General features: G+C 35.4%; 1 protein-coding gene across 7 annotated transcripts in view; it reads left to right on the top strand.

Annotated features, from left to right (window-relative positions):
• The window catches only part of Nf1 (neurofibromin 1), a 249968-nt gene that overhangs the window by 35601 nt on the left and 198665 nt on the right, over positions 1-15702 (top strand). For all 7 annotated transcript variants that reach the window (XM_047544275.1, XM_047544273.1, XM_047544271.1 and 4 more), the window contains exons 2-3: positions 11344-11487; positions 13461-13544. In XM_047544275.1, the coding sequence (XP_047400231.1) occupies positions 11344-11487; positions 13461-13544 (228 nt within the window). The remainder of the gene's footprint in view (positions 1-11343; positions 11488-13460; positions 13545-15702) is intronic.

Genomic DNA, 15702 nt, shown 5'->3' on the forward strand with positions numbered 1-15702 from the left:
CTTATGAGTGAAAAATAACTTTTAAGTTTTGACCTATACATTTCATCCAAGGGGTTATGCTGGCCTCAGGCTGATCATCACAGGTCATAGGTCCATAAGACAAATGTCATCCTCATAGCACACAAACAAAATGAATAATATAGATATATACACACACACATATATATACACACAAAGTGAGTACAAAGTATCATGTAAAATACATGTTGTGTATATTCAAGGGGAGTAATGCCTATTTCCCATAAGCATACAATGCAGCAAGGGGCACAGAAACAAATACCATACACTAACTCACAAGACAGTGGAAGAAATAAAAGTCCTGTGCCTTGGAATGGAGGGAAGGAATCCTGGACCGGGTGGCATCCAGGCCAGACCAGGAACATGAGTGGATATCGAAGCATGTGAGGAAGGATCTTCATGGTTGGAGAGGACAAAATGAACCAGGACACAGCCACAGACCTACTGACTAGTCGGAAGACAGTGGAGTGTCTGTACTGGCTAAAGGGATGTAATCTAAGAGAAGCATAAAACAGAGAACAGAAAACCTCCTTCAACAAGAGGGCAAAATACCTTCCCCACAGAGGAGCCACATGCTTTCTATAGAGGTGAAGTAGCCCAGGATCACTCTGTAGTTCACCCTCCACCCCAAGACCCTAGTCCCTTGGAATCAAATTCATGAGCAAGAATCTTTCATGTTAACTGCCTTTTCTCCAAAAAGTAAAACAAAAACACAAGCAAACAAAACAAAATTCAAAAGAAAAAGAATCAGACCAAACTTTGACTTCACCTTGTATGTCCCAGCTATTATGCTAGAGACTGGTTCTGCTTTATTACTCACACTGGTTCATTATTGCAAGGCAGATCATGCTCCTAATACAGCTCCCCTCAAAACAGTCAACACCACACAACATATAAACTTACCTAAACAAAAGGCAGCATCAACTTAAGGATCTACTGTGATCTTACTACACCAACGGCATATTTCAACCCTTTTTCTGACCCATTTACAAATATTGTGCTACCATGGAAGTATTATAGACATTGCATTAGATTCCTCTTTTTGAGGTAGTTCAAAGTCTTGAGACAGCAAATTTACCTATTTTTCTCTATTACCATGAATGAGTAGTAATTGTAAAAAGCCTAAATCCAAACTCCTTCTCCACTAATTCTGGAATATTGTAATTTTCCCCCTCAGATAATAACTAACAATTGGAAAAAAATGATATAAAAAGTCATATAAAATTTTTAAAAATAAGCAAAAACCAAGAAAGAATCTGTGTCATCACACTAAGTCTAAACTTTGCTACAAACCACATAAAGCCTCACTTGGTTCACCAAGCCATAAGCATTTTATAAACTAATCAAACAATTTCCAGTTCATAAAAATTGGGGAAATTTTTAGGTGGAAACACACTAACTCATTCCCTGACAAATAATTCTTCTAAAATGCTATGTCCACACAGAGAGAGGTTTGGTGAAACTGTCTGCAAGAGACTACGTTGTAGGCCAGACCCCTCTCAGGTCTGCTTCAGAGCCACAGGGATACTGGTAGAAGCCTCCTCCAGATAGGCCAAGGAACCTTGAGGGACTTTGGCTGGCTTTTTGTGCTGCACATTGATGTCCTCCAGCACTTGCTGATAACGCCTTAACTTTGTCAAATGCTTCTGCACCAGCGCATCTTTCCTCTGCAGTTCATTCCTTAGTTCTAAGGCGTCCTCTTTGATAACTTGCTCTGGTTTCTGAACAGACAACTGCAATCTTTTCTATAGAAAAAAGAATTTTGTCTGTCTTGCAATATCTAGAAACTTATGGATACACTGGTCAACATCACTCATGAAAGAAGCAAAGCAAGCCTTGAATGACGACTCTAACTCGTCCACCTGGCTGCTGCTAGAAGTTCTCAGCACACCGGACCCTGCCTGGAGAAGGGAAGCCTGGCCCGGGAGTCTGCTGGAGAACATGCTGCTCAGTGGAGCCACCATGCTTGGGATGGCAGGCTGCGACCCATTGCCATACATGCACAAATTTTTAAATTTGGTACAAATTATTCTTTTTAGATGGATAGCCAATTAAATGGCATCATTTTAAGGACGAATCCATTCTTTTACTACTGATTTAAAAATATCTTTATTAGATTAAATTTCTTTGCATGTATTTATATTTTGAGTGTGTTCCCCAGAGGTTTCATGTTTTGGAATGTCAGTCCTCATTGTGACAGTGTTGAGGGGTAGTGGAACTTCCAAGAAATGACGCCTTGGGGGAGGTGATTAGGTCATTTGGAATGCTGCTTTAGAAGGGTTGAAAACAGTTCTTGAGGGACATAGTTCCTGTGAGAATGGGTTTTTATAAAAGAGCAAGACTGGCCCCTTCATGCTCTCTTGACTTCCTGCCTCTCCATGTGGTGTTTTTTATTCTCATTTTTTATTGGTGCATTATAATTATACATAATAGTGGGATTTGTTGTTATGTATTAGTACATGCACACAATACAACAATGTAATTTGGTCATTATTGTTCCCCAATATATCTCTTTTCCTCCTCTGCTCCCTCCCCCGGTCCCTTTCTTCTTTTCTACTGGTTCTTCATGTGCTAGCATGTGCTTCTACTGTGATATGATATAAGCAGGGGAGTCCTCATTAGAGGCAGAACAAATGGGTTCATCAATCTTCTAACCTCCAAAATTGTGAGCTAAATAAACTCCTTTCTTTCTTTTTTTTCTATTGTTTCTTTTTGGTACCAGAGATTGAACCCAGGGGTGCTCAACCACTGAGCCACATCATTATCCCTTTTCTATATTGATTTTGAGATAGGATCTCACTAAGTTGGTTAGGGCCCTGCCAAATGGCTGAGACTGACTTTGAACTTGTGATCCTCCTGTCTCAGCCTCCCAAGCTGCTGGGATTACAGGTGTGTGCCACTGCACCCTATTAACTGTTTATGTGTTATCCAGTCCTCAGGATTTTTGTTATAGCAATGGAAAATGGAATAATACACGTGTTACATATCTATTTTTTATTGTAATTAGTTTATACATAAAATGTATAGTTTTTAAAAATAAGGACTTTAAATACTTGATAATGCAAATCTCCTCTTGTTCTTACTTTTCAGAAATTTCTTGGGTATTCTCATATTTATTCTTCTAAATGAACTTTAGCCTTACTACATTTCTACTCTTACCAGCTTAGTTTATAACCATTCTTTCTTGCCTAGATTGCCTTCTAATGGATAGCAGCAAGTTTTGTTTTTTTTTTTTAAACATGTCACTCGCTTGCATAAATCCCTTCAGTGTCTTTTCCCCTTTTTCAGTTATCTCTTGCTGTATAATAAGGTTCTCCAAAGATTTGTTGCCTAAAAATAACCATTAAATTTTGCTCTCTGACTGCTTTGCCCATGTTTACCTCCTTTGTTTCCACATTGATCTCCTTACTAGGTTTTAAACATACTGTGCTCATTTCAATATCAGATTCATTGTACTCTGCAACTATACCCTTGAATTCTCTTCTTTAGATCTTTTCATGGGTCTTACTTGATTTAGATCTCTACTCAAACATTATATGTCCAGAGAACTTTTCTAGATCACCTTATATGTTCAGTTCTTAGAAATTCTTAATCTTGCTTTTTTTTCTTCATAGATTTTGGTGCTGTTTGTGGGCCCAAATATAATTTTTCTTCCCAGCATGACTTTTTGGGGCAAGTAGAGAAATAATAAAGTTGGAGAAAAAAAATTTTTAAAAATTATATCTTTCTACATATATGTATCTGTCTGCCTATCTATTGGAGACCCAAATTTGGCCCACAAACTAAATCTAAGAATTAGGCAAATTTACCCACCCAGCCCCAGGTAGTCTTGGCCACTCCCTATTGCAAGGTTAGAACCCTGGTCAATTGAAGTAGAGGAGATTTCTTGCACTCAGGAGCAAACCTGTTCACAAGCAAAGAAGGGTGGAGCTGAGTCGTGCATGCTGTTGTTCTCATTTTTATCAGTCCAATTCAATAAAGGGAGGAGATGAGGGAAAGGGAGTAAAGAAAGCATCAAGGATGATTCTCAGATCTCAGACTTAGAAACACATGGATTGGAGTACTGTTTACTGAGATTGAAAACATGGTAGGAGGATTATAAAGTAAACTTTGGAAATGTTGAATTCCAAGTGCTTACAAGGTGTTCATGGGGAGAAATCAAATAAACTTTTCAATGACATACCTGAAGCTCAGTTTGAGAAAGTATGTGTTGTTTCTCTGTAAGTTACTTTTATCCTGCATGGAAGCAGAAATATGAATTTAAACATATTTGATATGTTTCAATAAATTAAAATTGCTGTCCTTGGCAATGTTCAAATTTACTCCTTTTTTAAAAAGCAAGAGCCTATTTAGAATTCAGTCCTGAGTCTTTCTAACTTGAACTTTTCTCTGACAGGTATAGTAAGACATTCTAGCCTCCTCATGTACCTTTTTGCCCCAGACATGGAATCAATCATAAAGAGTCCTGGCTCCTCTTATGGGAAAATGGTACTTTAAGATTACAGCTGGTTAGGGGTGTTTCTTACTATGGGAGTGCTCACTGTTTCCAATCATTTTCTGTGGACATAGGTAGAAATATGTTTTATTTTCTTAATACCAAAAAAAAAAAAATGAGTTCATGTAGATACTTCAATTCAAATTCAGGACTATAGGGTTTTTACTTTACTGTTCTTTTTCTCTTCCATGCTGAAAGTACAGTTTCTAAAAAAAGGTGATCCTAGAAGTAGATAGAATTAAAGCATCTCATAATTGTTCATTTCCTTAGATCCATAATATATACAGGATTAAAATTTAACTTCATTTTATTTTGTTCCTTGACTATATTCTACTAGGAATGTATAGTCAATGTAATTTAAAATCACTTAAAATAGTTCCCCTCTTTGTGATTATACCATTAAAGAATTGGATACAAATTTTAACTCATTAGTTCAGTTTTGATTTTTAGATTTGCTTTTTAAAATTTTAATTTAACTTTTTGTAAATTGCACAGTTCTAAAATGAAAGCTATAAAAAATAAGGAATTTGAAGTCTATTCTTGTCACCTCTACTTTATTTCTTTTCAGTCTCTAAAGGTAACCACTTACCCTGAAAAACTTGTTTTACATTTCTTCCTACTCTTGTTTCTTAACATGTGAAAATACATATTTCTATCTCTTTTCCCTTCTTAGGTGAGTGGTAGCACACTGTATATATTTTTCTCCACCTTGTTTTTTTTTAAATTTAAAGATACATCCTGGAGACTATTTCTAGTTTCATAAGTTGGACTTTATGAACTTATTTCTGTCATACTGTTTGTTACATTTATATTCATACATACCTTTGTTCAAGTGTCATTGTATAGTCTGTGTTATTTGCTCTCCTAACATATATTTTAGTATTTAGCAAGGTTTGTGTATCAACTAGAATTCAGTCAGAGAAGTAGATTGTGTAATGGAATAAGAAACTTATAGAAATTAATATGTGTACAGCTTCGAGAGGTCTGGTGAAGTGAAGATCTGGGAGAGTGGAGAATCAGAGAAGGAATTGCTAACCAATGGGTTGACAAGTTGGAGCTTTTGAGGACCTCTGAGAAGCAAAGAGTATCCAGGCACTAAAGTGGGATGGTGAATAGAGAAGCTTGAATATATCCTTATGGAAAGCTCTTTGCCATGTGTAGCTATCACCTCTGCAAGTTTGCGGCCAGGCATCTATCTGGTGGTGGATTTGGGCCACTATTGGTCACCATGGAGAGCACTAGTGAGCTACAGCAAGAGTAAAAATGGGAGCTCTCAGGGCACCTTTGCATTTGTCTCTTACTTTATTTGACCTGGAAACCCTTCACCAAATATTAGCTGCTGCTTGATTTCCACATTTTAAACACATTTCGTATGAATTCTTCTTTAGGCCAACTCTAATCCAGACCAGATAGTGAGTGGGATTCTGGGAAAGTGGTTCCCCATTTAACTAAGTTGACGTAGCACACACCAGCATAATTTGTATTTTTGTCCTCTTGATACCAATATTGAAATGAGCTAATAACCTCCCTTCTTCATTTCCTTCTCCCCCAGAATTTTGGGTGAAATAATACCCTTTTACTATTACTTAAGACAATCAGAAAGCATATTGTACTTTTTTTTGGGAGGGGGGAGTGCTGGGGATTGTACCCAGGGGCACTTAACCACTGAGCCACATCCCCAGCCCTTTTTAAAATAATATATTTAGGGACATGGTCTCACTGAGTTGCTTAGGGCTTCTCTAAGTTGTTGAGACTAGCTTTGAACTTGCAATCCTCCCGCCTCAGCCTCCTGAGCTGCTGGGATTACAGGTGTGCACCACCACACCTGGCCATATTCTATTTTTTATATGCACTCACTACTCTCTCCTCATTTTTGATAATTGTAACTGTAACATAGCCCACAATATTTATGTTTTTCCCTTATTATCACCATTACAGTTCTTTAGTAAATGTATATTTAATGGTCTCTGTTAAGGTGAGTGTGTCTCCAGTTATTTTGGTAACCTGAAGCAGCAAACAATGAAGGGAATAGTATTTTCTGGGTTCTTGTGATTTCTTTGTTCATTCATTTATTCATACGTACATAGTGTTGGATGCAGGGGTGCTCAGCTACTGAGGCACATCCCCAGTCCTTTTCTTTCTTCTTTCTTTCTTTCTTTTTTTTTTTTTTGTTAGCAGAGATTGAATTCAGGGGTGCTTAACCACTGAGCAACATCCTCAGCCCTTTTTATTTTTTGAGACACAGTTTGCTAAGTTGCTTAGGGCATTGCTAAGTTGCTTAAGCTGGCTTTGAACTCATGATCCTCTTCTCTCAGCCTCCCAGACTGCTGGGATTATAGGTATGCACAACTGTGCCCAGCCTTCCCTGGCCCTTTATATTTTTTGTTGAAATAGTCTCATTTAAGTTGCTGAGGTTGGCCTCAAACTTAACCATTCTCCTGCCTCAGACTATTAAATTGCTGGGATTACATGTGTGTGCCACACTATTTTGTCACCGTTATACTTGGTAGTTCCTTTGGGTATAAAGTTCTTTGTTTATATTTCTTCCCTGGGAGTATCTTAAATTTATATTACTCTGTTGTATTCTGATGTAAAATTTTATCTAAGTCTGATGCCAATCTAACCTTTGTTTCTTGTATAACTTCCTCTTTCTGTCCAGATATTCAAGGGATTGTTTTTCCCTTGTCACTCAAGTTCAGTAGTTTTTCTAAATTGTGTTTTGATGTTGGTCATTCTGAATCTGTTTTTCTAGGTGTGCGATGTATTTTAAATGGATAGTTTCAAATATAATTTTTTTTTAAACTTTGAAAAAATTTTCAGCAATTCTTTTTCAGTTTCAAGTAGTTTCATTGGTTTGGTTTCTTTCTTTGACAGCTCCTAACATCCATACGTTGGATCATCTTTGCCTGTCTTTTTTGTCAGTTTATTGCAATTCTTCTGTTTTTGTCAGCTTTTTTTGCTGCTGTGAGTAAAAGACCCGACCAGCACAATTGTAGAGGCGAGAAAGTGTTTTTGAGGGCTCATGGTTTTAGAGTTCTCAGTCCATCAACATCTAGCTCTATTCCTCAGGGCTCGAAGTGAGGCAAAACATCATGGTGGAAGAGTGTGGCAGAGGGAAGCTGCTCACGGGATGATCAGGAAGGAGAAAGAGAGAGAGAGAGGGAGGGAGGGAGAGAAAGAAGAGAGAAAGAGATATCTCCGCTTGACAAATACAAATGTATACCCAAAAACCATGCCCCTAGTGACCCACGTGCTCTAACCATACCCCACCTGCCTCCAGTTACCACTCAGTTAATCTCATCAGGGGATTAATTCACTGATTGGGTTAAGGTTCTTGAAACCCAGTCATTTCCCCTCTGAACCTTCCCACATTGTCTCGAATTTGAGCTTTTGGGAGACATTTCAAATCCAAACCATAACATCTTCATTATCTATTTTTCCATTTCTTTTTTTATGTTACAATTTTCTCCCTTTTATTTCCGTTACCTCCTAAAACATTTGTGTGTAAATTTGCTCTTGTATATTTTCTGGTTAATTTCAATTCTGAAATGATCTTTCATTTTTTTCTTCTAATTTTTTCCTGAGTTTTATCAACTTCTTTCTATTTGTAATTCTAATTCATAATTTCATGTCTTTTTATCTTTTTGAAAATTTCTCTTGATTCACTTTGAAATAATTACAATTTTTTTCCTGTTAGTGGACATATCTTTTAGGCATACTTTCATTTTTGTGTTATTCTGACTCTTATTCATGTTTTCCTATCTCATTCTTTTTTAAGAACTTTACTGCTAGATGTGGTGGTACATGCCTGTAATCTCAGTGACTAAGGAGGCTGAGGCGGGAGAATCACAAATTTGAGGAGGCCTGTTTGGACAACTGAGTGTGATCCTGTCTGAAAAATAAAATAAAAGGGCTAGAGATGTAGATAAGGGTTGAAGCTTATGCCTCTGGGTTCAATCTCCAGTACCATAAAAAAGGAAACAAACAAACCCCCAAAACAGCTTTACATACAATTTGACTACAGTTCCTTTCTGTTGCTCATTTTAATGTGAAATTAGTTTTCCTGAATTGGTAGGAGAGAAATGTAGGTCTGCATAGCTTTGTAGCTTCATGACTGTGGAGTTTACTCATATTATTTTTATGAAATTTTTTAAAAAAAATATATGGTCTCATCTTTTTAGAATTCTGTTGGCATTCTTCCTGTTTCTTATTCTTATCTGAATCTTTTTCCTGTGCCACCTTTCCCCTGATTGTCAATTTGTAGTTAATCTCAGCAGGTTTTTTTTTTTTTTTTTTTTTTTTGCAGTGTGATCTTCATCTTGGAAGGGTGGTTTAGAACTGTGATGTTCCTTGGGGTTCAATAATTACATTTGTAGCTACTTAAAGTTAAATTTAAATAAAATCAAACATTTGATTCTTTGAAGTTCATGGCATAAGTGTTAATGGCCACATGTGGTTAGTGGCTACTCTGTTGGGCATTACTGATATAGAATAATATCATAATCACAGAAAATTCTCTTGGTGTGGTTTAGAGTGTACCTCATTCTCTTCAAACTATATCATAGACCTTTTGCGCACATCAGTGAATTGCAGTGTGCAAAAACCCCCTCTGTTTAAATGTTCCTAATTGGCTTTCCGTGCTTCTCATTGAGGATGTAATACAGTTTGGGGAATCTCCTATTGTTAATCAGGCATTCTACTTCCTCTTGGATAGATTCTTATAGTATGCCAGTTTTGTAACTGTAAGTGGTTTGTTCTTTTTTGTGTGTTTTTGTATGTTGGGGTACCTTGGCCCATCATTTTGGTGTAGATGCCTGTGAGTTTGTGATTTCACAGTTCTGGTTTCTTTGCTATTCTGTTGCAGGTTGGTGCGGGGGTTGGGGGACTTGGGAGAGATACACAAGCTATATTGCAGCCATTCACATCTTCTAAAATTGTCTTTTGTGAACTTCTTTTTTTGTAATGGGATTGAATCACCCAGGGGTGTTTTACCTCTGAGCTACATCCTCAGTCCTTTTATATTTTGAGACAGGATCTTGGGATCTGGATAAATTGCAGAGGTTGACTTCGAATCGGTGATCTTCTTGTTTTAACCTTCAGAGTCACTGGGATTACAGGCATGTACCACCACACCTGGCAAACTTAGGCCTTTTCTTTTACAAAAGGGTTTTTTTTTTGTTTTGTTTTTTGTTTGTTTGTTTTGAGAGAGGGTCTCACTGTGTTGCCCAGGCTGGCCTTGAACTTGGTGTTTCTTATTTGCCTCACCCTCCCAAGTAGCTGGTATTATTAGGTATGTGCCACTGTGCCACACTTCCTCCATAATTTGCATAATTAACATTATGTAATTCTGTAGCTTCTGTTCTGGTCTCTCCCCTATACCATAAAAATGCTCCCCCCTTTTATCTAGTATTTATTTTTTTGTCAAATTAATCGTCTTTCATGGACTTAGCAAACTTGGGCACTCCGCTTGTTCTTTCCACCTTTACTTGTACCATTTTAAAATTGAGAAAGTTAGGGGCTGGGGAGATAGCTCACTCGGTAGAGTGCTTGCCTTGCAAGCACAAGGCCCTGGGTTCGATCCCTAGCACCCAAAAAAAAAAAAAAAAAAATTGAGAAAGTTAGTCTGTGGTTGGTTGTTTTGTGTTCATGGGGAACCTCACTAGAGTTCTCTATTAGCAAGCAGTGTCTAATATTAACAGTAATATATTTATGATTCTTTAAATGCTACTTGTGAACAGAATAGAGATAAATTTCTAGGCAGTGTGATTTAGTTTGTTCTCAAATCAATGTAAAATGTGAGCCCCTCAATGTCTGTTTTCCCTATGCGATGTCCTATTTGTTTTGTTACTTGCTTATTTGAATAGCTGATGGGTGGTTTTCTTACCTGAATCAGTATTAATTGTTTCAGGTATTATAATTTGTTCTTATTTCTCAACAGTCAACACTTACTTGCCATTATTGTTCTTCTTCTTCTTCTTATTGTTATTATTTTGGTACTGAGGATTGAACCCAAATGCCCTTTATCATTGAGCCCATTTATTTTATTTTTTATTTCTTTGAGATGAAAGTTGCTGAGTCTGGCTTTGAATTTGCAGTTCTCCTGCCTCAGCTTCCCAAGTCATGGGGATTACAGGTGTGCACCACCATGCCTGGCTATTTATTTGCCATTATTGACTAGATATCAAGGGTATAATTTTTTTGTTCATTTGTTTGTTTTGCTTTTTGGTATCAGGGATTGAACCTGGAACACTTCATCACTGAGCCACATTCCCAGCCCTTTTTATTCTTTATTTTGAGACAGGGTCTCACTAAATTGCTTAGGGCCTGGCTAAATTGAAGCTGTCCTGGAAATTGCCATCCTTCTGCCTCAGCCTCTGGAGCCACTGGGATTATAGGCTTGTGCCACTACACCCAGCTAGGGTATAGATTTTCTTGATCTACTGTTATTAAAACATTAAATTTGAGTTCAGTGTTTAAGAGAAAGGATTATATGTATTTATTGGAAACATTCTATGAAATAATTTTTAGCTATAAGGAAATAGTCCTATTTCTGTGATTCACCATTCTTTCTTATATAGTGCTGGGTTAAAGGATATAATTTTGTAGATAAAGATTGATGACTTCCAGAAAGTAAACTGCAATAATTGAAATGTTCAAAGAATTTAAGATTTGTAATAAATGCCATTATATATTGAAAGTTGGAGCTTGAGATATAAATGTAGGTAGTTCTGGTTGATAAAGTTTGCCTAAAATGTCATGATTTTTGGTGGGAAAAGGTTATTTTTAGTCTTTTTGAAGGGTAAACTCTTAACATTTCTTTTTCCCCTCAGCTTCCAATAAAAACAGGACAGCAGAACACACATACCAAAGTCAGCACCGAACACAACAAGGAATGTCTAATCAATATTTCCAAATACAAATTTTCTTTGGTTATAAGCGGCCTCACTACTATCTTAAAGAATGTTAACAATATGGTGAGTACTTGGGTTATTGTTTTGGAACAGCATATTTTAAAATATGGGAAACAATTTTCTGTGGACTTCATATACAACTAACAATTTGTTGCAGTTTAGAGATGAGCACAGGTGTAATTTTTAAACTTTCATTTTAGGTTTATATTCTTTCCCTTAGAAATTTATCTATTTATGACTATTTCCTGGAATTAAGGTTTTAATGACTTTTGTATCATGCGTGAATTTACCATAGTATAGAAACTTTTTTCCTGGTTTTTGTTGTTTTATTTTCCTTTTTTTTTTAAATTTTATTTTTATATTTATTTTATTTTGTTTTTATTTTTATTTTATTTTAGGTTGTTGTTGTCGTTTTTGCAGTGCTAGGGATTGAACCCAAGACTTGGATATGTTAGGCAAGTGCTCTACTACTGACTGAGCTACACTTTAAGCCCTGTGTAATCTGTTATATGCTTTTCTTTAGCTTCTTATTTGAATTTACATATCAGATTGTTAGATGCCAGTCCAAAGTAGATGATGAATAAAATGTGCTCTTTTACTCCTAAAATGTGGTTGATTACTGTCAGCATGTTAATATTTTCTCCTTACTCTGTAACCTGTGATAGATCCTATAATAAGAGAACCTATTTTTGAAATAATTTTTCTTAAATTGTTACCTATTTCATCAAGTAATTCCACTCTTAAGAGTTAATATTATTTCTTTTTTCCCATTTTATATAATCTTTTCATGTTCCCTTAACTCCAGCTGGTCTTCTGTACCTTCAGACATGTACTCTTTTCTCTCTCAGGTAATCCCTCTCTCACTCTCAATTTCTATCTAACAATCTCCTTCATACTCAATTCAAAGCAACTGATCTAGATCTTGACAATCTCTGCTTGTCTTTAGCATTTATAATCTCAATTTGTATTGTTTGTATTAAACTGAAACAATTTCTGATTGTAGAGTATGAAGATCAAAGTTCCATTTTTATAGTCACATCATCTTTGATGTTTTGCCTTTTAAGAAAGTTGTTTAGACAGTACCATATACTTAAAGAACTGATTAACTGGAAGTATGGACAATCACTTACCTTACAAAGAACTTTTTTCTTTATGGAACAAAATTAAACTTCTCCAAAAAAATCATAGAACCTTATTAAAATATAAAGTGATCTACTGAAATTTAGTATTTTGTCATATCTCTTTTCTTGCATAGTGTGTGAGGTACAGTAATAGGATTTTGCACAAATGAATATGTGGCCATATTTCGAGTTAGATGAAAATATTTTAATATTTGGGATGCTTTTCAAAATAAAACAGAAAAGGAAAAAAACACCCCAAAACAGTATTGTGACATTGGTGTTCATTTATTGCTTACTAAATAAATTGTGGAAACCATAGTCTTTTGTTAATAGTGTAGCATTCAATTTGTGGGTAGTGAATGTTTAAAATTTACTGTAATTGGTGCAATAGCATTTTATTGCTATAAGAATTAAGACTGTTTATGGCATTTAAGTATTAAGATTCAAGATATAGATCTTCACAGTCAAGATTTAGATATAGATCTCTAAATCATACATATTTCTAAAGCCTAAATAAAGCAACCTCTTTTAATGTTGTAAAGCCAATGCATACTCTAATAAATACCCACATTTCTGTTTGCCTGAGAATTTATTTTGTATGAGAATTAGGAAAAAATAAAAAACAACAAATTTAAATAGAGTGTAATCTGGGAGATAAAATGGAAGACTGTTTTTCTTCTTTTTTAGAAAAAATTTTAGTTGTAGATGGACACAATACCTTTATTTTATTTATTTTCTTGTGATGTTGAGGATTGAACCCAGTGCCTCACATGTGGTAGGCAAGTGCTCTACCACTGAGCCACAATCCCAGCCCCCTATTAGTTTTTCTTGATACTCATTCCCTCACTTTTCAGAAGTATACTGATTTATAGTAGAGTGATGACTAACTTATGTTCTGAATATCTTTTCTTTTAGAGAATATTTGGAGAAGCTGCTGAAAAAAATTTATATCTCTCTCAGTTGATTATATTGGATACACTGGAAAAATGTCTTGCTGGGGTAAGTAAATCTACTCTTATGTAGGCAGGTTTTGTGAGTTCAGTCTTGGAGTGATCTGTGTGCCATGACATAGGTGTAGACAAAGAGAACACACATGACCTTTTTGTCTAAGACGATGAATGTACATTTTGTTAATATAGCTGACCTGGTGGTGCAGATGATTTTCAAGAGAAAATTATTCTCTTGTCTTTTGTAAATTAAATAGATTTTGTTTACTTATAAAGTGTTAAGTTTGAGCCACATGGTGTTTTAGAAAAGAATTTTTATAAAGAAATCACTATTTAATAATGAATTTCTCAGATATTGTTAGGCATGTGGCATTGCAAAGCTGGGAAAAAATGTAATTCAGAAGATCAAGAATAATCTTATTTTCCCTCCTGCATGAACATTTACCATGTTTATTGTACCATGAATAGTATCATGTTTATTGGTATTAGGGACTGAACCCAGGGGTGCTGTACCACTGAGCTAAACCCCTTACCTTTTTAATTTTTTATTTTGAGACAGGGTCTTACTCAGTTGCTGAGACTGGCCTTGAACTTGGTGTTCCTCCTTCCTGAGCCTCCAAGTTGCTGGTTATGCCTAACTTGAATATGATTTTAATACTCTGCTGTACAAATCTATATAAGAGCTTGAAAATTGAACCTATCCTATTGAGAACAGATATATATTACTTTAAGAATTCTTGTTTTGTGTAAACATGAACCTATATTATGTGGAGGAGTAGTTGAGAACCAAATAATGTTTTTCAGGTTTCTTCTAAGTAGTTTTCTCAGTGTATTTCAACCCTGATTTAATTTGCACTTTTCCAGAATATTTGTTATGTAATGCAGAGTGTTTCTATTTTTCATAACTTTAGTTCTTCTTGAAACATTGGTTGGAGTTTACATAAAACATTTAAAGATCTATGTATTCCAAATATAGTGGAATAAACTTCTTATTCTCTCTGCCTTTGGTACAGAATTTCAAATTTTGCTTTTATTCAGAATGATTTCTGTCTTCCACTTCTGTTACAATTCTGTGTAGTAAACCTAAAGGGAAAAAACTTTGATATATGGGGACTGATTGTGTGACTAAGAGAAGGAATGGTCAAAAGTATTTGGCAAAGGGATTGAGTATTCAGTAAGGAATTAGAAAAAAAATTATATTCATACAATCGTGTTTTCTCAGGGAAGCTCTGTAGGCTACAAAATCTAAGCACAATATTTTAAATCATATTACAAAATTGTAGACAGTTGTTAAGTTTTTAACTGAAATTCAGGGCCAGCTGGTTGTTTTAGCTTGATTCCTTCTGTTAATTTGTGATAATGCTATTGTTCGTTTATAAAATGAAGTGAAAATGCAAAAGCTCTGTTATATAGGATGATGAAAAGCGAAGTTGGCAATTTTTAAACTTCTGAATCAATTCTTTGTAGCATTCTTATTTTAAATTACCAGTACACCAGCCACACTGTGATTGATTGAGGGCCCAGGGTGGTTTATTGCTTTTTTTTCAGTTCTAGTTTTTCTCTATTAGTATTTGTAATAGAGAAGTAATACTTAATGTGTTTTGAAGAATGACCACTGATGTAACTGGCCCCAGTTTGATTTAATTCTCTTTGTGGATAGCTAATTGAAATGCTATTAAGTGGTTATGGTATAATTTGTATTATGTGTAAAATACATATTTCCCTTGCCCTCTCTACTATTGAAAACGTTTAAATTTGTTTTTTAAATATGTGTGTGTGGTGGTGAGTTACATTCCCAGTCTTGTGTAAGTTGTTTTGTTTTGTTTTCCTCTAATTATACAGGGCTGGGAATGTAGCTCAGAAGTACAGCACTTGCCTAGCATGCAAAAGACACTAGGTTTAATTCCTACCACTGCAAAAACAAAAACCTGTTCATATTATGGAAGAGTTTGGTTTTCTTGAAGTACATAGGGGTAAAGTACTAGGATGTTTAAAACTTAACTTGCTGTGGTTTTATGGTGGCTTGATTCTCATTTATTTGTTTTACATCTTTCTTTTTCTTTTTAATAATATCTTGTAATGTCTTTCTAAGTTTGATTTTCATTTTTAGATCTAATTAAATTGAGGCAGTTTAAGAAGAATGGAACTTGCAAGTACGTGTTTATCATATAAGTAGTTGGAATAGCTAAGTGACAGATAATACTTGCCAA

This window comes from Sciurus carolinensis, chromosome 3 (genome assembly GCF_902686445.1).
Source record: "Sciurus carolinensis chromosome 3, mSciCar1.2, whole genome shotgun sequence".
Taxonomy (NCBI): domain Eukaryota; kingdom Metazoa; phylum Chordata; class Mammalia; order Rodentia; family Sciuridae; genus Sciurus; species Sciurus carolinensis.